Source organism: Anomaloglossus baeobatrachus, chromosome 9 (assembly GCF_048569485.1).
Source record: "Anomaloglossus baeobatrachus isolate aAnoBae1 chromosome 9, aAnoBae1.hap1, whole genome shotgun sequence".
Taxonomy (NCBI): domain Eukaryota; kingdom Metazoa; phylum Chordata; class Amphibia; order Anura; family Aromobatidae; genus Anomaloglossus; species Anomaloglossus baeobatrachus.
In genome coordinates this window covers 174,465,545-174,486,950 of record NC_134361.1, presented here as the reverse complement: position 1 = coordinate 174,486,950, position 21,406 = coordinate 174,465,545, and the positions used below count along the sequence as shown (strand labels likewise).

The following is a 21,406-nucleotide window of genomic DNA, read 5'->3' as shown; positions in this document are numbered from 1 at the left end:
CAGGGAGGTGCAGCTGGTGAGATGCTCTGTCGGTGGTGGGGGCTGTTCTGGCTGCAGTGGGGCCTGTGTGGAGCAGGGTGCTGTGTGGCAGGTGAGATGCTCTGTCAGCGGTGGGGGCTGTGCTGGCTGCAGTGGGGGCTGTGTGGAGCAGGGCGGTGTGGCGGGTGAGAAGCTCTGTCGGTGGTGGGGGCTGTGCTGGCTGCAGTGGGGGCTGTGTGGAGCAGGGCGGTGTGGCGGGTGAGATGCTCTGTCGGTGGTGGGGGCTGTGCTGGCTGCAGTGGGGGCTGTGTGGAGCAGGGCGCTGTGTGGCAGGTGAGATGCTCTGTCGGCGGTGGGGGCTGTGTGGAGCAGGGTGGTGTGGCAGGTGAGATGCTCTGTCGGTGGTGGGGGCTGTGCTGGCTGCGGTGGGGGCTGTGTGGAGCAGGGAGGTGCAGCTGGTGAGATGCTCTGTCGGTGGTGGGGGCTGTGCTGGCTGCAGTGGGGGCTGTGTGGAGCATGGCGGTGCGGCGGGTGAGATGCTCTATTGGTGGTGGGGGCTGTGCTGGCTGCAGTGGGGGCTGTGTGGAGCAGGGCGGTGTGGCGGGTGAGATGCTCTGTCGGTGGCGGTGGTGGGGGCTGTGCTGGCTGCAGTGGGGGCTGTGTGGAGCAGGGAGGTGCAGCTGGTGAGATGCTCTGTCGGCGGTGGGGGCTGTACTGGCTGCAGTGGGGGCTGTGTGGAGCAGGGCGGTGTGGCGGGTGAGATGCTCTGTCGGTGGTGGGGGCTGTGCTGGCTGCAGTGGGGGCTGTGTGGAGCAGGGAGGTGCGGCTGGTGAGATGCTCTATCGGTGGTGGGGGCTGTGCTGGCTGCAGTGGGGGCTCTGTGGAGCAGGGAGGTGTGGCGGGTGAGATGCTCTGTCGGCGGTGGGGGCTGTGCTGGCTGCAGTGGGGGCTGTGTGGAGCAGGGAGGTGCGGCTGGTGAGATGCTCTATCGGTGGTGGGGGCTGTGCTGGCTGCAGTGGGGACTCTGTGGAGCAGGGCGGTGTGGCGGGTGAGATGCTCTGTCGGTGGTGGGGGCTGTGCTGGCTGCAGTGGGGGCTGTGTGGAGCAGGGAGGTGCAGCTGGTGAGATGCTCTGTCGGTGGTGGGGGCTGTGCTGGCTGCAGTGGGGGCTGTGTGGAGCATGGCGGTGCGGCGGGTGAGATGCTCTATTGGTGGTGGGGGCTGTGCTGGCTGCAGTGGGGGCTGTGTGGAGCAGGGCGGTGTGGCGGGTGAGATGCTCTGTCGGTGGTGGGGGCTGTGCTGGCTGCAGTGGGGGCTGTGTGGAGCAGGGAGGTGCAGCTGGTGAGATGCTCTGTCGGCGGTGGGGGCTGTGCTGGCTCTAGTGGGGGCTGTGTGGAGCAGGGAGATGCAGCTGGTGAGATGCTCTGTCGGCGGTGGGGGCTGTGCTGGCTGCAGTGGGGGCTGTGTGGAGCAGGGAGATGCAGCTGATGAGATGCTCTGTCGGCGGTGGGGGCTGTGCTGGCTGCAGTGGGGGCTGTGTGGAGCAGGGAGGTGTGGTAGGTGAGATGCTCTGTCTGTGGTGGGGGCTGTGCTGGCTGCAGTGGGGGCTGTGTGGAGCAGGGAGGTGCAGCTGGTGAGATGCTCTGTCTGTGGTGGGGGCTGTGCTGGCTGCAGTGGGGGCTGTGTGGAGCAGGGAGGTGCAGCTGGTGAGATGCTCTGTCGGTGGTGGGGGCTGTTCTGGCTGCAGTGGGGCCTGTGTGGAGCAGGGTGCTGTGTGGCAGGTGAGATGCTCTGTCAGCGGTGGGGGCTGTGCTGGCTGCAGTGGGGGCTGTGTGGAGCAGGGCGGTGTGGCGGGTGAGATGCTCTGTCGGTGGTGGGGGCTGTGCTGGCTGCAGTGGGGGCTGTGTGGAGCAGGGAGGTGCAGCTGGTGAGATGCTCTGTCGGCGGTGGGGGCTGTGCTGGCTGCAGTGGGGGCTGTGTGGAGCAGGGAGGTGCAGCTGGTGAGATGCTCTGTCGGTGGTGGGGGCTGTGCTGGCTGCATTGGGGGCTGTGTGGAGCAGGGAGGTGCAGCTGGTGAGATGCTCTGTCGGCGGTGGGGGCTGTGCTGGCTGCAGTGGGGGCTGTGTGGAGCAGGGCGGTGTGGCAGGTGAGATGCTCTGTCGGTGGTGGGGGCTGTGCTGGCTGCAGTGGGGGCTGTGTGGAGCAGGGAGGTGCAGCTGGTGAGATGCTCTGTCGGTGGTGGGGGCTGTGCTGGCTGCAGTGGGGGCTGTGTGGAGCAGGGAGGTGCAGCTGGTGAGATGCTCTGTCGGCGGTGGGGGCTGTGCTGGCTGCAGTGGGGGCTGTGTGGAGCAGGGAGGTGCAGCTGGTGAGATGCTCTGTCGGTGGTGGGGGCTGTGCTGGCTCTAGTGGGGGCTGTGTGGAGCAGGGAGATGCAGCTGATGAGATGCTCTGTCGGTGGTGGGGGCTGTGTGGAGCAGGGAGGTGCAGCTGGTGAGATGCTCTGTCGGTGGTGGGGGCTGTGCTTCCTGCAGTGGGGGCTGTGTGGAGCAGGGAGGTGCAGCTGGTGAGATGCTCTGTCGGCGGTGGGGGCTGTGCTGGCTGCAGTGGGGGCTGTGTGGATCAGGGCGGTGTGGCAGGTGAGATGCTCTGTCGGTGGTGGGGGCTGTGCTGGCTGCAGTGGGGGCTGTGTGGAGCAGGGAGGTGCAGCTGGTGAGATGCTCTGTCGGCGGTGGGTTCTGTGCTGGCTGCAGTGGGTTCTGTGTGGAGCAGGGAGGTGCGGCGGGTGAGATGCTCTGTCGGTGGTGGGGGCTGTGCTGGCTGCAGTGGGGGCTGTGTGGAGCAGGGAGGTGCAGCTGGTGAGATGCTCTGTCGGTGGTGGGGGCTGTGCTGGCTGCAGTGGGGGCTGTGTGGAGCAGGGAGGTGCAGCTGGTGAGATGCTCTGTCGGCGGTGGGGGCTGTGCTGGCTGCAGTGGGTTCTGTGTGGAGCAGGGAGGTGCGGCGGGTGAGATGCTCTGTCGGTGGTGGGGGCTGTGCTGGCTGCAGTGGGGGCTGTGTGGAGCAGGGCGGTGTGGCGGGTGAGATGCTCTGTCGGTGGTGGGGGCTGTGCTGGCTGCAGTGGGGGCTGTGTGGAGCAGGGAGGTGCAGCTGGTGAGATGCTCTGTCGGCGGTGGGGGCTGTGCTGGCTGCAGTGGGGGCTGTGTGGAGCAGGGAGATGCAGCTGGTGAGATGCTCTGTCGGCGGTGGGGGCTGTGCTGGCTGCAGTGGGGGCTGTGTGGAGCAGGGAGATGCAGCTGATGAGATGCTCTGTCGGCGGTGGGGGCTGTGCTGGCTGCAGTGGGGGCTGTGTGGAGCAGGGAGGTGTGGTAGGTGAGATGCTCTGTCTGTGGTGGGGGCTGTGCTGGCTGCAGTGGGGGCTGTGTGGAGCAGGGAGGTGCAGCTGGTGAGATGCTCTGTCTGTGGTGGGGGCTGTGCTGGCTGCAGTGGGGGCTGTGTGGAGCAGGGAGGTGCAGCTGGTGAGATGCTCTGTCGGTGGTGGGGGCTGTTCTGGCTGCAGTGGGGCCTGTGTGGAGCAGGGTGCTGTGTGGCAGGTGAGATGCTCTGTCAGCGGTGGGGGCTGTGCTGGCTGCAGTGGGGGCTGTGTGGAGCAGGGCGGTGTGGCGGGTGAGATGCTCTGTCGGTGGTGGGGGCTGTGCTGGCTGCAGTGGGGGCTGTGTGGAGCAGGGCGGTGTGGCGGGTGAGATGCTCTGTCGGTGGTGGGGGCTGTGCTGGCTGCAGTGGGGGCTGTGTGGAGCAGGGCGCTGTGTGGCAGGTGAGATGCTCTGTCGGCGGTGGGGGCTGTGTGGAGCAGGGTGGTGTGGCAGGTGAGATGCTCTGTCGGTGGTGGGGGCTGTGCTGGCTGCGGTGGGGGCTGTGTGGAGCAGGGAGGTGCAGCTGGTGAGATGCTCTGTCGGTGGTGGGGGCTGTGCTGGCTGCAGTGGGGGCTGTGTGGAGCATGGCGGTGCGGCGGGTGAGATGCTCTATTGGTGGTGGGGGCTGTGCTGGCTGCAGTGGGGGCTGTGTGGAGCAGGGCGGTGTGGCGGGTGAGATGCTCTGTCGGTGGCGGTGGTGGGGGCTGTGCTGGCTGCAGTGGGGGCTGTGTGGAGCAGGGAGGTGCAGCTGGTGAGATGCTCTGTCGGCGGTGGGGGCTGTACTGGCTGCAGTGGGGGCTGTGTGGAGCAGGGCGGTGTGGCGGGTGAGATGCTCTGTCGGTGGTGGGGGCTGTGCTGGCTGCAGTGGGGGCTGTGTGGAGCAGGGAGGTGCGGCTGGTGAGATGCTCTATCGGTGGTGGGGGCTGTGCTGGCTGCAGTGGGGGCTCTGTGGAGCAGGGAGGTGCAGCTGGTGAGATGCTCTGTCGGTGGTGGGGGCTGTTCTGGCTGCAGTGGGGCCTGTGTGGAGCAGGGTGCTGTGTGGCAGGTGAGATGCTCTGTCAGCGGTGGGGGCTGTGCTGGCTGCAGTGGGGGCTGTGTGGAGCAGGGCGGTGTGGCGGGTGAGATGCTCTGTCGGTGGTGGGGGCTGTGCTGGCTGCAGTGGGGGCTGTGTGGAGCAGGGCGGTGTGGCGGGTGAGATGCTCTGTCGGTGGTGGGGGCTGTGCTGGCTGCAGTGGGGGCTGTGTGGAGCAGGGCGCTGTGTGGCAGGTGAGATGCTCTGTCGGCGGTGGGGGCTGTGTGGAGCAGGGTGGTGTGGCAGGTGAGATGCTCTGTCGGTGGTGGGGGCTGTGCTGGCTGCGGTGGGGGCTGTGTGGAGCAGGGAGGTGCAGCTGGTGAGATGCTCTGTCGGTGGTGGGGGCTGTGCTGGCTGCAGTGGGGGCTGTGTGGAGCATGGCGGTGCGGCGGGTGAGATGCTCTATTGGTGGTGGGGGCTGTGCTGGCTGCAGTGGGGGCTGTGTGGAGCAGGGCGGTGTGGCGGGTGAGATGCTCTGTCGGTGGCGGTGGTGGGGGCTGTGCTGGCTGCAGTGGGGGCTGTGTGGAGCAGGGAGGTGCAGCTGGTGAGATGCTCTGTCGGCGGTGGGGGCTGTACTGGCTGCAGTGGGGGCTGTGTGGAGCAGGGCGGTGTGGCGGGTGAGATGCTCTGTCGGTGGTGGGGGCTGTGCTGGCTGCAGTGGGGGCTGTGTGGAGCAGGGAGGTGCGGCTGGTGAGATGCTCTATCGGTGGTGGGGGCTGTGCTGGCTGCAGTGGGGGCTCTGTGGAGCAGGGAGGTGTGGCGGGTGAGATGCTCTGTCGGCGGTGGGGGCTGTGCTGGCTGCAGTGGGGGCTGTGTGGAGCAGGGAGGTGCGGCTGGTGAGATGCTCTATCGGTGGTGGGGGCTGTGCTGGCTGCAGTGGGGGCTCTGTGGAGCAGGGCGGTGTGGCGGGTGAGATGCTCTGTCGGTGGTGGGGGCTGTGCTGGCTGCAGTGGGGGCTGTGTGGAGCAGGGAGGTGCAGCTGGTGAGATGCTCTGTCGGTGGTGGGGGCTGTGCTGGCTGCAGTGGGGGCTGTGTGGAGCATGGCGGTGCGGCGGGTGAGATGCTCTATTGGTGGTGGGGGCTGTGCTGGCTGCAGTGGGGGCTGTGTGGAGCAGGGCGGTGTGGCGGGTGAGATGCTCTGTCGGTGGTGGGGGCTGTGCTGGCTGCAGTGGGGGCTGTGTGGAGCAGGGAGGTGCAGCTGGTGAGATGCTCTGTCGGCGGTGGGGGCTGTGCTGGCTGCAGTGGGGGCTGTGTGGAGCAGGGCGGTGTGGCGGGTGAGATGCTCTGTCGGTGGTGGGGGCTGTGCTGGCTGCAGTGGGGGCTGTGTGGAGCAGGGAGGTGCGGCTGGTGAGATGCTCTGTCGGTGGTGGGGGCTGTGCTGGCTGCAGTGGGGGCTGTGTGGAGCAGGGAGGTGCAGCTGGTGAGATGCTCTGTCGGCGGTGGGGGCTGTGCTGGCTGCAGTGGGTTCTGTGTGGAGCAGGGAGGTGCGGCGGGTGAGATGCTCTGTCGGTGGTGGGGGCTGTGCTGGCTGCAGTGGGGGCTGTGTGGAGCAGGGCGGTGTGGCGGGTGAGATGCTCTGTCGGTGGTGGGGGCTGTGCTGGCTGCAGTGGGGGCTGTGTGGAGCAGGGAGGTGCAGCTGGTGAGATGCTCTGTCGGCGGTGGGGGCTGTGCTGGCTCTAGTGGGGGCTGTGTGGAGCAGGGAGATGCAGCTGGTGAGATGCTCTGTCGGCGGTGGGGGCTGTGCTGGCTGCAGTGGGGGCTGTGTGGAGCAGGGAGATGCAGCTGATGAGATGCTCTGTCGGCGGTGGGGGCTGTGCTGGCTGCAGTGGGGGCTGTGTGGAGCAGGGAGGTGTGGTAGGTGAGATGCTCTGTCTGTGGTGGGGGCTGTGCTGGCTGCAGTGGGGGCTGTGTGGAGCAGGGAGGTGCAGCTGGTGAGATGCTCTGTCTGTGGTGGGGGCTGTGCTGGCTGCAGTGGGGGCTGTGTGGAGCAGGGAGGTGCAGCTGGTGAGATGCTCTGTCGGTGGTGGGGGCTGTTCTGGCTGCAGTGGGGCCTGTGTGGAGCAGGGTGCTGTGTGGCAGGTGAGATGCTCTGTCAGCGGTGGGGGCTGTGCTGGCTGCAGTGGGGGCTGTGTGGAGCAGGGCGGTGTGGCGGGTGAGATGCTCTGTCGGTGGTGGGGGCTGTGCTGGCTGCAGTGGGGGCTGTGTGGAGCAGGGCGGTGTGGCGGGTGAGATGCTCTGTCGGTGGTGGGGGCTGTGCTGGCTGCAGTGGGGGCTGTGTGGAGCAGGGCGCTGTGTGGCAGGTGAGATGCTCTGTCGGCGGTGGGGGCTGTGTGGAGCAGGGTGGTGTGGCAGGTGAGATGCTCTGTCGGTGGTGGGGGCTGTGCTGGCTGCGGTGGGGGCTGTGTGGAGCAGGGAGGTGCAGCTGGTGAGATGCTCTGTCGGTGGTGGGGGCTGTGCTGGCTGCAGTGGGGGCTGTGTGGAGCATGGCGGTGCGGCGGGTGAGATGCTCTATTGGTGGTGGGGGCTGTGCTGGCTGCAGTGGGGGCTGTGTGGAGCAGGGCGGTGTGGCGGGTGAGATGCTCTGTCGGTGGCGGTGGTGGGGGCTGTGCTGGCTGCAGTGGGGGCTGTGTGGAGCAGGGAGGTGCAGCTGGTGAGATGCTCTGTCGGCGGTGGGGGCTGTGCTGGCTGCAGTGGGGGCTGTGTGGAGCAGGGCGGTGTGGCGGGTGAGATGCTCTGTCGGTGGTGGGGGCTGTGCTGGCTGCAGTGGGGGCTCTGTGGAGCAGGGCGGTGTGGCGGGTGAGATGCTCTGTCGGTGGTGGGGGCTGTGCTGGCTGCAGTGGGGGCTGTGTGGAGCAGGGAGGTGCGGCTGGTGAGATGCTCTATCGGTGGTGGGGGCTGTGCTGGCTGCAGTGGGGGCTCTGTGGAGCAGGGCGGTGTGGCGGGTGAGATGCTCTGTCGGTGGTGGGGGCTGTGCTGGCTGCAGTGGGGGCTGTGTGGAGCAGGGAGGTGCAGCTGGTGAGATGCTCTGTCGGTGGTGGGGGCTGTGCTGGCTGCAGTGGGGACTGTGTGGAGCATGGCGGTGCGGCGGGTGAGATGCTCTATTGGTGGTGGGGGCTGTGCTGGCTGCAGTGGGGGCTGTGTGGAGCAGGGCGGTGTGGCGGGTGAGATGCTCTGTCGGTGGTGGGGGCTGTGCTGGCTGCAGTGGGGGCTGTGTGGAGCAGGGAGGTGCAGCTGGTGAGATGCTCTGTCGGCGGTGGGGGCTGTGCTGGCTGCAGTGGGGGCTGTGTGGAGCAGGGCGGTGTGGCGGGTGAGATGCTCTGTCGGTGGTGGGGGCTGTGCTGGCTGCAGTGGGGGCTGTGTGGAGCAGGGAGGTGCGGCTGGTGAGATGCTCTATCGGTGGTGGGGGCTGTGCTGGCTGCAGTGGGGGCTCTGTGGAGCAGGGCGGTGTGGCGGGTGAGATGCTCTGTCGGTGGTGGGGGCTGTGCTGGCTGCAGTGGGGGCTGTGTGGAGCAGGGCGGTGTGGCGGGTGAGATGCTCTGTCGGTGGTGGGGGCTGTGCTGGCTGCAGTGGGGGCTGTGTGGAGCAGGGCGCTGTGTGGCAGGTGAGATGCTCTGTCGGCGGTGGGGGCTGTGTGGAGCAGGGTGGTGTGGCAGGTGAGATGCTCTGTCGGTGGTGGGGGCTGTGCTGGCTGCGGTGGGGGCTGTGTGGAGCAGGGAGGTGCAGCTGGTGAGATGCTCTGTCGGTGGTGGGGGCTGTGCTGGCTGCAGTGGGGGCTGTGTGGAGCATGGCGGTGCGGCGGGTGAGATGCTCTATTGGTGGTGGGGGCTGTGCTGGCTGCAGTGGGGGCTGTGTGGAGCAGGGCGGTGTGGCGGGTGAGATGCTCTGTCGGTGGCGGTGGTGGGGGCTGTGCTGGCTGCAGTGGGGGCTGTGTGGAGCAGGGAGGTGCAGCTGGTGAGATGCTCTGTCGGCGGTGGGGGCTGTGCTGGCTGCAGTGGGGGCTGTGTGGAGCAGGGCGGTGTGGCGGGTGAGATGCTCTGTCGGTGGTGGGGGCTGTGCTGGCTGCAGTGGGGGCTCTGTGGAGCAGGGCGGTGTGGCGGGTGAGATGCTCTGTCGGTGGTGGGGGCTGTGCTGGCTGCAGTGGGGGCTGTGTGGAGCAGGGAGGTGCGGCTGGTGAGATGCTCTATCGGTGGTGGGGGCTGTGCTGGCTGCAGTGGGGGCTCTGTGGAGCAGGGCGGTGTGGCGGGTGAGATGCTCTGTCGGTGGTGGGGGCTGTGCTGGCTGCAGTGGGGGCTGTGTGGAGCAGGGAGGTGCAGCTGGTGAGATGCTCTGTCGGTGGTGGGGGCTGTGCTGGCTGCAGTGGGGACTGTGTGGAGCATGGCGGTGCGGCGGGTGAGATGCTCTATTGGTGGTGGGGGCTGTGCTGGCTGCAGTGGGGGCTGTGTGGAGCAGGGCGGTGTGGCGGGTGAGATGCTCTGTCGGTGGTGGGGGCTGTGCTGGCTGCAGTGGGGGCTGTGTGGAGCAGGGAGGTGCAGCTGGTGAGATGCTCTGTCGGCGGTGGGGGCTGTGCTGGCTGCAGTGGGGGCTGTGTGGAGCAGGGCGGTGTGGCGGGTGAGATGCTCTGTCGGTGGTGGGGGCTGTGCTGGCTGCAGTGGGGGCTGTGTGGAGCAGGGAGGTGCGGCTGGTGAGATGCTCTATCGGTGGTGGGGGCTGTGCTGGCTGCAGTGGGGGCTCTGTGGAGCAGGGAGGTGCGGCTGGTGAGATGCTCTATCGGTGGTGGGGGCTGTGCTGGCTGCAGTGGGGGCTGTGTGGAGCAGGGAGGTGCAGCTGGTGAGATGCTCTGTCGGCGGTGGGGGCTGTGCTGGCTGCAGTGGGGGCTGTGTGGAGCAGGGCGGTGTGGCGGGTGAGATGCTCTGTCGGCGGTGGGGGCTGTGCTGGCTGCAGTGGGGGCTGTGTGGAGCAGGGCGGTGTGGCGGGTGAGATGCTCTGTCGGTGGTGGGGGCTGTGCTGGCTGCAGTGGGGGCTGTGTGGAGCAGGGAGGTGCAGCTGGTGAGATGCTCTGTCGGCGGTGGGGGCTGTGCTGGCTGCAGTGGGGGCTGTGTGGAGCAGGGCGGTGTGGCGGGTGAGATGCTCTGTCGGCGGTGGGGGCTGTGCTGGCTGCAGTGGGGGCTGTGTGGAGCAGGGCGGTGTGGTGGGTGAGATGCTCTGTCGGTGGTGGGGGCTGTGCTGGCTGCAGTGGGGGCTGTGTGGAGCAGGGAGGTGCAGCTGGTGAGATGCTCTGTCGGCGGTGGGGGCTGTGCTGGCTGCAGTGGGGGCTGTGTGGAGCAGGGCGGTGTGGCGGGTGAGATGTTCTGTCGGTGGTGGGGGCTGTGCTGGCTGCAGTGGGGGCTGTGTGGAGCAGGGATGTGCAGCGGGTGAGATGCTCTGTCGATGGTGGGGGCTGTGCTGGCTGCAGTGGGGGCTGTGTGGAGCAGGGCGGTGTGGTGGGTGAGATGCTCTGTCGGTGGTGGGGGCTGTGCTGGCTGCAGTGGGGGCTGTGTGGAGCAGGGAGGTGCAGCTGGTGAGATGCTCTGTCGGCGGTGGGGGCTGTGCTGGCTGCAGTGGGGGCTGTGTGGAGCAGGGCGGTGTGGCGGGTGAGATGTTCTGTCGGTGGTGGGGGCTGTGCTGGCTGCAGTGGGGGCTGTGTGGAGCAGGGAGGTGCAGCTGGTGAGATGCTCTGTCCAGGTGCAAGCTTCAAATAATGACGCCCGGAGTCGGCATGTGCGCAGATGGAGCAGATCTCATCTAGATCTCCCAGCAGTGAACTTAAGGAAAATGGCGCCCGGAGGTGGCGCATAGGTAGATGAGATCTGGGCTTGTTATTGAGCCGAGATTTCTTTGAAGCTCGCACCTCCAACAGAGCATCTGTGACACCCGCCGCACTGCCCTGCTCCACAAAGCCAGCACGGCGCCCGCAGGTAGCACAGCCTCCACCGCAGTGCCTGCAGCATCGCCCTTCTCCAGCACCGCCCCTGCCTCCTGGGACCCCGCTCCACCACTGCTGCTGCCCCCCCTCCGGTTTTTGTTTTGTTTTTTTTTTTTAAACCTTATTCATTTCTAAGTTTGGGGTGGGTCTTCTAATCCTGTGCGTCTTATAAAATGAATAATACAGTAAATTGTCTTCTGGTATTTGGGGCAGGTTTATGCTCTCTAAGAATTGGTGTATTAATTGGGCGTTAGGTTGTGGCGTTGAGTTGTCTTCCTGGAGGTTGTAAAGGGAGGAATAATAGTTTGCAAATGTGCTGGCGATCTCTTTGGGGTTATATATTTTATCGTTTCTTATATGAGGTAGTCTTTTCTTTAGTCATTTTGGCTTTCGCTATTGGCCAGTATTTTACCTGCCCTGCTTCCCTGCCAGTAGTATGTGGCTGACTCTTCCGTAGGTTGTGCTCGTACTTGTGTTGGAGCAGGTGGTAGAGCTCATGCCTTAGGTTTTGCAGTTTTTGGAGAGTTGTATTTGTGGGACTCTGCTTGTGTGTGTGTCCTCTAATGAGACTATGTTCCACTTGATTTCCTCTATTTGCGATAATCTGGCTTTTTTATTTCGGGGGGCTATTTGGATGGGTTTCCCCTAGATATAGGCCTTGTGTGTGCACCATACTGTTGATGGGGATACATCAGGTGTGCTGTTAATTGTGAGATTTAATGTCTGCTATAGTTGGGCTCTAATAATATGAGAAGAGATCAGGTAATTCTTACTCTCCATATATCGGGTAGTTATACCCCTCTGTAACGTGACATGAGACAAAGGCGTGGACCGACCACGTGATAGTGCCTATCGTGGCTTTCTGGATATCCTGTAACAGCCATTTATCTACAATTATTGAATCGATTCTTGAATTTCCTTTGTGTGAGCGCGAATAGAAGGCTAAGTTCACACATCCTGTGTTTTGCATCAGTCACAATCCGTAGCCTTGAGGAATTACGGAATCCTGCAAAATATTTTGCAGGAATCCTGTATTTCCCCATAGACTTCTATTAGTGACGGATTGCGACTGATGACCCTGCGTTGCATCCGCTGCGTCGCGGTCCGTCGTTTTTGACTGACCGCCGAGCGGGGAGCAACGCAGAATGTAACGTTTTTCGGGCCGTCAAAATTAACGCGCCGCGCAGGAATCCGTCGCCATCCGTCAAGCTTGTAATGCATGTCTATGGTGCTGGATTCCGTCGTAATCCGTCTTACAACGGAATCCAGCGCAGGATTCCGTCATGCTCTACTGAGCATGCCCAGCATGCTTGGCACGCCCACTGGGCTGTCCCAAACACAGACGGATCATGACTGATCCGTCAAAAAACGGACGCACAGCGGATGTAACGGACGCAACTGATTCGTTTTTTCACAGGATTCCTGTGAAAGGAATCCTGTGAAAAACACATCAGTTGCATCAGTTGACATCTTGAAAATGACTGATCCGTTGCTGACGGACCTGACGGATTGAAAACACAGGATGTGTGAACTTAGCCGAAGGTGTAATCCCGCTCAGAGGCGTGCAGGACCCGCCACACGTCATACAGCTCTTCTGATTGGACAGTGATCGGGACTTGTCCTTGTGTTTGACAAATCCACATAGTCCATTGTTGGGACATGGAGTGATTTTAATGTCCCCACACACCAGGAGGGCACGTTTTTTTTGGGGTTTTTTTTTTTTGTACATCGGTTATTATGGTCATAGAGTCTTTGACAAATGAGTTTGGGTTTGGGGGGTATACGGAGACAGTGGTGTAGGCCTTTATAGTTTATGCTGCACATCAGACTGACGTACCAACCCTGACTGTCTCAAGTGCCGCGGATGAGCTGGAAGGCCGCAGTGTATTTGATTGCCATTGTTACTCCTCTTTTTTTTGTCTATTTCATGAGTGATACATATGTGGAAAGTGGCCATTCTGCAATCTGTGCGTCAGTATTATTCTGATGCATTCAGTACATCAGCTTTAGTGACCGGGCTTCTCTCCATAGAAGAGATCTCTTAAATGGGCTGTTTAATCCCTTCACCCCGGGCGATTTTTTTCGTTTATTTGGTTTTTTTTGCTCCCCTTCTTCCGAAAGCTGTAACTTTTTTTTTACTTTTCCGTCAATCTTGCCATATGAGGGCTTGTTTTTTGCAGGATGAGTTGTACTTTTAAATGAAACAATATGTTTTACCGTATAGTGTACTGGAAAACTACAAGAAAAAAACAAGGGAAGAAAAATTGCAAAAAAAAGTTCGATTGCACAATGGTTTTGGGGGTATTTTATTCACCGTGTTCACTATATGGTGAAACTGATATGTCAGTGTGATGCCTCAGGTCAGTACGAATTTGTAGACACCTAACTTGTATAGGTGTACTTTTATCTAAGGGGTTAAAAAAAAAAAATCAGAGGTTTGTCCCAGAAGAGTGGCGTCTCGAGCTGACGTCTTTAATGGTACTATTTTTGCGCAGACGCTACATTTTGATTGCCTCTTATTGCATTTTGCACAAAATTTGAGACAACCAAAAACGTAATTTTGGCAGCAGGAGGAATTTTTTTTTGTCATTCTTCTATTTACCGATCAGATTAATTGATTTCATATTTTCATAGATCGGACATTTCTAAAAATGTCACTGCAGTGGAGTGCCTCAGAAGGGTCACAGGATGGAGAGGTGGCGGTGCCATTGATCTGACAACAGGCTGCGGGCTCCATTGAATTGCCCTCGGTTGACTTCAAGAAAATGGCCTTGGAGATTGATGCGATAGACTCCAAGAAAATGGCTACGGAGTCCTATCTGCGCACGTGCCGCCTCTGTGGCCGTTTTCTTGGAGTCAATCTCTTCAATCGCAGGCAATTCAATGGAGCCCGCAGTCCACTGGCAGATCAGTGGTGCCTGCCACCGAACCACCCCTGAGCCCGCAGTATCACTGGCCCTCCGTCCACTGACCCTCCTGAGCCGCGACACCCCTCCTCTGAGCCCGCAGCATCGCCGACCCTGCGTCCTTTGACCCTCCTGAGCCGCTCCACCACCGCTGCCTCCCCCTGGTGAGATATTATAAGACACACTAGGATTATAAGACGGACCCTCATTTTAACATTAATATTTTTTTTTCCTATTTTCCTCCTCCACATTTGAGGTGTGTTTTATAATCCAGTGCGTCTTATAAAAGGAAAAATATGGTATATCTCCCCCATTTATGCATCATACATTCCAACTGGCTCTGTTAAGTGTTCATGTTTGTATGAGCATTATATAGGGCTCCCATTGTGATGTTGTAGAGCCCTTACCTTATCCATGCGTGCACCATGGATGCTATGGGCACCAATTGTAATTCTGTGTTTATTGTTTGTGTTTTTGGTCCTTACAGGGAAGAGTCAGACAATTACTCATGTATATCTTTCACTACACAGAGTTTCTATAGTGTGATCTTCTGCATTGTGTATTGCAATTCTGCATTTCATTAGAGGTTACAACTATCCATTCAGAGCTTTGCATATTTTTTTTATTTATTTGGGGGGGGGGGGGCAGTTTTAGTGTTATTTTAGTATGTTTGCTTTGCTATCAATAAAGTATTGTAGTTTAATATTTATGTATGTCACTATTTCTTAGTGTGTGCATCCATTATGTATTGGCTTTCCTTCCCCTGACGGATTGTGACATCTCACTGATCAGCTAATTCTGGTGCCGGTGAAGAGCGGAACAACACAGCTCCATCCACTATACAGTGACCGGCAGAGTGGGGTACTGCAAATCCACTCTCCTTCATTCGAATAGGGGTTGGATGAGCAGTACCGGGCTTTGGCTATTATACTATTGATGGAGTTGTGCTCTGCAGCTCCAAATCTTAGCCACTTGTGATCGATGAGGGTGCCGGGTGTCACACCCCCACCGATCTGATATTTATGACGTATTCTAAGGACAGGCCATCAATATAAAAGTACAGGACAACCCCTTTAAGTAGTTAAGGTGATGAGACTCTTTTTTTGAAATTAGCGTAGTTTTCTGATTACAAGATTCACTTTCTTCCCAAAAATTTGGGAGGAAAATGAGGGGTGTGTCTTATAATCCAAATGTAGCTTATCGGGAGGTGAAGAATGGGTGTTGTACTGGCTGCGGTGGGGCCTGTGCTGGCTGCGGGGGGATCTGTGCTGGCTGCGGTGGGGGCTCTGCTGGCTGCGGTTGGGGCTGTGCTGGCTGCGATGGGGGCTATGCTGGCTGCGGTGGGGGCTGTGCTGGCTGCGGTGGGGGCTGTGCTGGCTGCGGTGGGGGCTGTGCTGGCTGCGGTGGGAGCTGTGCTGGCTACGGTGGGGGCTGTGCTGGCTGCGGTTGGGGCTGTGCTGGCTGCGGTGGGGGCTGTGGTGGCTGCGATGGGGGCTGTGGTGGCTGCGATGGGGGCGGTGCTGGCTGCGGTGGGGACTGTGCTGGCTGCGGTGGGGGTTGTGCTGGCTGCGGTGGGGGCTGTGGTGGCTGCGATGGGGGCTGTGGTGGCTGCGATGGGGGCTGTGGTGGCTGCGATGGGGGCTGTGCTGGCTGCGGTGGGGGCTGTGCTGGCTGCCGTGGGGGCTGTGCTGGCTGCCGTGGGGGCTGTGCTTGGTGCATGGAGCAGCGCAGTGCGGCGGGTGTCCCAGATGCTCTGTCGGCGGTGCGAGCTTCAAATAATGGCACCTGGAGTCGGCGCGTGCGCAGATGGAACTCTTGGCTCAAGATTTCATCTGCGCATGCGCTGCCTCCGGGCCCATTGATATCCCAGCAGTGGAGTTATGGAAAATTTTGCCCGGAGGTGAGGTCAATGACAAGCCTAGATCTCATCTGCGCATCTGGGACACCCGCTACGGTCCCTGCAGCCAACACAGCTCCACCGCAGGTAGAACAAAGCCCACCGCAGCGCCTACAGCATCATCCTACTCCAGCACCACCGCTGCCGCCCCCCTCCAGTAAGACATCACCGGAGTATAAGATGGACCCTCTACCTTTTTTCTCTCTGTATTTGGGGTGCGTCTTATAATACACTGCGTCTTATAAGACAAACAATACGGTAACTGATTTCATTTTGAAGATAAATATGTCACGTAAATATGCAAAAACGTCCTCGGAAAGTCCTTTTGATGGCAGAGTATTAAGAAGTGTGTAAAGCTTGCTATGATCATCGCCTTGTCAGTCAGTCAGCCATTAAAAAGCACCAACCACCTATTAATCTAGTCCCGTTCCTGAAGCAACTGCGAAGTAAGATAACTGCTTGGAATAAGCTTTATTTATCAGTAATAGGACGGATTAATCTTATTAAAATGGTGCTTATGTAGAAGATACTCTGTGTTGCACAATTCCCCTGTTTGGATCCCTCAGAGTCACTTTAAGGAGATTGATTCCATGTTCCGTGCTCTAATATGGAAGAACAAACAAGCCAGGCTTAAACTCGAGACGCTACAGAGACCGAAGGATGAGGGGGGCTAGCACTACCAAATCCGGGAATATATTATCTGGCAGCTCAGAGGCAACATTTCAGGGGATGGGCAGATTCAGGGGTGGTAGACCCAACATCCAGACTGTTAGGGCATGTTCTGCATCGGAAGCCATTAGTGTTCGGACTGGAGGACGGATCATTTGGGAGAATAGGAAAAACGAGCCCCACACTTAGCCTGATAGAATCTGGAGGAAGATCAAGCAAATAAGTGGGATTACAGCAATAACTGAATTCTCTCCGTTGTGGGACAATGAAAACTGCTCTGAGATATACAAGATAGGCAAAATTAAGGAATGGGCACGTAAAGGTACATGGTATATGGGGCAAATTCTTAGCCAGGGACGTCTGAAATCGTTTACACAAATACAGGATGAGTGTGGGATATCCCCACTTGGGTGGTACCAATATAAACGGTTGGCGCATGCAGTGGTGGCTCCGGGGGTTAAGCAATCATTGCTGGTACAGGCAGACCTAGTACTGAAATATGTGTGTAGTAGTGGACCCACAAGAGGAATCATATCTACTATATATAGGGATCTACTGCATACATATTTGCTTGATCACCCTGTAAACACTAGGACTAAATGGGAGGCAGAGATAGACGGGATCACTGATGAGGTATGGGATGGTGTTTTGGAATACATACCGAAATTATCAATGAGTGAACCAGCAAGATTATCCCACCTCTACGTGGTGCATAGGGCATATAGATCCCCGCTAATTATGTGTAAGATGGGATTGAGGAGTAACTCCGACTGTCCTAGATGTAATGGAGAAGGTGCCGGCATTTTCCACACGGTGTGGATGTGCCCCAGGTTGGCACCCTTTTGGATAACTGTTCTTAATAGAATAGAAGGAGCTTATAGATGTAAACTTCCCAAACAACCCCTGGTATGTCTTCTAGGTTACGTGGAAGAAATTAGAGTAGACATACATTTTAAAATAGTGATAGCCAGACTGGTGTATGCGGCAAGGAAAGTAATGGCCAAACACTGGATGCAGAGGACCACCGACTAGAGGGGAATTTATCGTATATGTTAATCATATTGTTCGAATGGAGAGAAGCATATATGGGAAAAGGAAACAACTTGCACTTTTTGATAGATTGTGGAATCCGTGGTTGCAATATGGATAAATATTAGAGTTGGGAGATTTTGGGCAGAGATAGTTAGGGGCACTTTGCACGCTGTGACATCGCAAGCCGATGCTGCGATGCCGAGCGCGATAGTCCCCGCCCCCGTCGCTGCTGCGATATCTTGTGATAGCTGCTGTAGCGAACATTATCGCTACGTCAGCTTCACATGCACTCACCTGAACTGCGACATCGCTCTGGCCGGCAAACAGCCTCCTTATTAAGGGGGCGGGTCGTGCGGCGTCACTGCGACGGCAGGCGGCCAATAGCAGCGGAGGGGCGGAGATGAGCGGGACGTAAACATCCGCCCACCTTCTTCCTTCCTCATTGCAGCCGGGACGCAGGTAGGAGATGTTCCTTGCTCTTGCGGCTTCACACACAGCAATGTGTGTGGCCGCAGGAACGAGGAACAACATCGTAACATCGGTCATTTCCAAATTATGGAAATGACCGACGCTACACCGATGATACAATTTCGACGCTTTTGCGCTTGTTAATCGTATCAACAAGGCTTTACACACGATATCGCCTGCGACGCCGGATGTGCTTCACTTTCAATTTGACCCCACCGACATCGCACCTGCGATGTCGTAGTGTGCAAAGTGCCCCTTAGTTCTATACATTCCAATATATGCTATTGAAGGGTTAAAATGTAAGATCTTTGATATTGATATGGGTAATATGTACGGGGAAGGGAAGGGGATGTTGGGGAGGGAACGTTTATAGTTCTGCTCGTTATTGCTGAAAATATAACACATGTTTTGTATACCTGGTGAAAAATAAAAAATTATCTGATTAAAAAAAAAAAAAGCACCAACCACTGAGGACTCTCAATTTCTTTTTTCTATCTACATTTTTACTGTAATTTCATATGGGAATTTCCTAAATCCTGGATCTATAAATAATAAAGTTTAGAATGCAAAGTTATATATATATATTTTAGCTAGATAACCATATTATGCATAAAATCTAAGCAACGTCTGACTTTCTGTTTGGAAACAGGAGTGAAGCCGAATCCGACTTGATGACGGCTGCGAATTCGTTGATCCAGTTCGCAGGTTGCTTGTGCACTCTGGGGCTCCTGTCACATAATAGGCCCCTTCTTCTACACGTCATCATGGACTTCTATACATTGGTAAGACGACTCCTGTGTTGTGAGTAATGCTGAATGTTATGTCTGGAAACCTTCTGTAATAAAGACATATCAAATTCATTAGCACATGATGCACCTCTGCTACCAAGTACAAAAAGAAGCGGGGGGTTTGATTATTTTAGTATACATTCGCATCGGGAGCAAATGCTGCACTTCCAGGGGTGAAATCGGGAGTGGAGAAGTGGGTGAGATTTGTGTAGATCTCATCCACATGCTGTAGAAATGTATAAACCTGCAGGTTTTTTGCTATTGCAATCTGACATTAGCATAATGTTGAAACAGAGATCCTGATTCCAGGAATATATCACTTAGCTTACATCAGGCTTTTTAAACTCAGCTGTGTATATGGGACTCGCATAGAAAAAAAATAGACTTTGTGGGGGGTTGCAGTTTTTTAAATATTTTTGGCAAGTTTTTTTTTTTTTTCGTTTTATTTTGTTGGTTTTCTTCCATTTTTTTTGTTTTTTTTTAAATGGCATTCTTATGGGTTATGGTACAGTGTTATAGCTTGGGACATTATGGACGTGGTGATAACAGACATGCGGCTTTATTGTTTAGATCATACTTAGATCATACATAAAACTGTATCTTGAGTGGCAAAATATTTTATCACTTTTTTATTTTTGTTATTTTACATTTTTACAATTCCAACTTACCCTCTCAGACCCCCCTCTCCAAGTTGCCCCATACAGTAAAACGATTTAACAGTTAGCACCATATAGTAATTCTGGCCAACCTCTTGTAATAATGTCCCCATTCTTGTTCTTATTTTATAGTAATGTTCCCGTTCTGGTCCCCATCTTGTAGCAATGTCCACCATCCTGGTCACTTTTTTTAACACTGTCTTTATTCTGGTCCCTGTGTGGTAGTAATATCCTCCATCCTGGTCCGCTTCTTGTAATAATATCCCCACCCTGCTCCCCCTCTTATAGTAATATCCCCATCCTGGTCCCCCTCTTGTGGTAATATCCCCATCCTGGTCCCCCTCTTGTAGTAATAGCTTCATCCTGGTCTCCCTCTTGTAGTAATATCCCCATCCTGGTCCATCTCTTGTAGTATTATTATCATCTTGTAGTAATGTTGCCATCCCCCATCCTTGTCCCACTCTTGTAGTAATGTTGCCATTTTGTAGTAATGGTAGTAATGTCCCCCATCATGGTTCCCCTCTTGTAATGTCTGCAATGTCTCCATCCTGGTCCCCAGCTTGTAGTAATGTCATCAACTTGTAGTAATGTGCCTTATCCTGGTCCCCCTCTTGTACTAATGTCTCCATTTTGTAGTAATGGTAGTAATGTTCCCCATCATGGTACCCCTCTTGTAGTAATGTCTGCAATGTCTCCATCCTGGTCCCCAGCTTGTAGTAATGTGCCTTATCCTGGTCGCCTTCTTGTAGTATTGTCCCCATCCTGGTCCCAGTCTTGTAGTAATGTCCCCATCCTGGTCCCCTTCTTGTAGTAATGTCCTTATCCTGGTCTCCTTGTAGTAATGTCCCTCATCCTGATCCCACTCTTGTTGTAATGTCTACTATTGTGCCTCTCTTGACATACACATTAAAAAAAATAAAATTCTTCTCACCTGTCCTCCGTTCTCTCAACGTCTTTTTTTATTCTAGCCTGGTCGGTAGCCTGATCGATGACTAGATATGCCTCAATCATCAAGAGGTCTATGGTGCCTGTGGACCGCATCAAGCAGACTCAGGGGCCACATGCAGGCTGCATATTTGGGACCCATGGTTTACACGGTGCAGCCGTTGTGCTTGAATGAGTTTTTTCTGCTGCAGAGCTCGGAATGCTGAGCTGTGTATCACCCTGCCCACATCACTGATTGGCAGCTGTACACTGTATAATGACAGAAATGTAGTAATCTGTGGTGGGGGTGTGGTTGGACCTATAGACATGAGACATTTAGTCCTCTAATGATTATCTCCCAATTGAACACTGATTTTATTGAAAAGACCAAAACACAGGGCAGTAAGTGATGCATCAATCGAGTCAGGGTCTCTGTCCCTTCATTGTGTTTCTCTCAGATTGCATAGCAAAAACCTGTTGACAGGTTCCCTTTAATGCCGTTTTATGAATCAAAGTTAGTTGTGAAGTGTTACTGTCTTTTGTATTTCTCATTTTTTTTTCAATACACTTCTGACCTGGCTAGAAAAATAGAAAGAAACTTGGTAAACACTTAGAAATCTATTTGTGTAGGTAGAAAATCAAATATAGAACCAGCATACTACCTCAATTTACATCTTATAAAAACACTATTTATTGAAATTCATTTAAAATTCAAAAAGTTCCACCTGTGAAAAAATGACACACAGAACACATATACCAGGACCATGGAACGGCTCCACAATATCTGCCCACAGGAACAAAACCAATTATTCCTTATATTGATGTCAATAATAATCCTGCCCAAGAATCAAATCTAAATGACCCTCACTCTTTCTTTCCTCTACCTGCCAATGGAGGTGTGACATAAAGTCACAATTCACCCTAAAGGTAATGAGGTGCCCCCATTCCTCGGCGGCTTTCCCTTCTAAAGGTATCCCTGATCTCCCTCAAGTTATAATATAGGCTAGGGATACTAGCTTTTCTAGAAGGGAAGATGGAAAATTGAACTTATCTGAGAGATGAGTCAAAAATTAGTAGTCCCTCAGCAGTCCGTTTTTTTCATAATGTACAGGCGTCCGGGCTTTCCATGGTCCTCAACCCAATAACATAGATACACAAAGTCTCCAGACGGTTATGGGACAGGTCAAGTGTCTTCAGGTACCAGTTATTCCTTACTATAGATCCCAACGGTATACACGAGTCGTCCTTCAGGTCAGCATCGCACAAACCACTGATCCGGCCTCGCCGTCATTGCACTGCTCCTTAACCACTGATCCAGCACGAGCGGGAGCGGCAATAACTGGTACCTGAAGACACTTGACCTGTCCCATAACCGTCTGGAGACTTTGTGTATCTATGTTATTGGGTTGAGGACCATGGAAAGCCCGGACGCCTGTACATTATGAAAAAAACGGACTGCTGAGGGACTACTAATTTTTGACTCATCTCTCAGATAAGTTCAATTTTCCATCTTCCCTTCTAGAAAAGCTAGTATCCCTAGCCTATATTATAACTTGAGGGAGATCAGGGATACCTTTAGAAGGGAAAGCCGCCGAGGAATGGGGGCACCTCATTACCTTTAGGGTGAATTGTGACTTTATGTCACAC

General features: G+C 56.1%; 1 protein-coding gene across 1 annotated transcript in view; it reads left to right on the top strand.

Annotated features, from left to right (window-relative positions):
• CENPI (centromere protein I) overlaps positions 1–21,406 on the top strand; it is a gene marked incomplete at its 5' end in the record, with an annotated part of 160,637 nt that overhangs the window by 120,668 nt on the left and 18,563 nt on the right. The window contains one exon of the mRNA XM_075324907.1: positions 18,041–18,173. Within this exon, the coding sequence (XP_075181022.1) occupies positions 18,041–18,173 (133 nt within the window). The remainder of the gene's footprint in view (positions 1–18,040; positions 18,174–21,406) is intronic.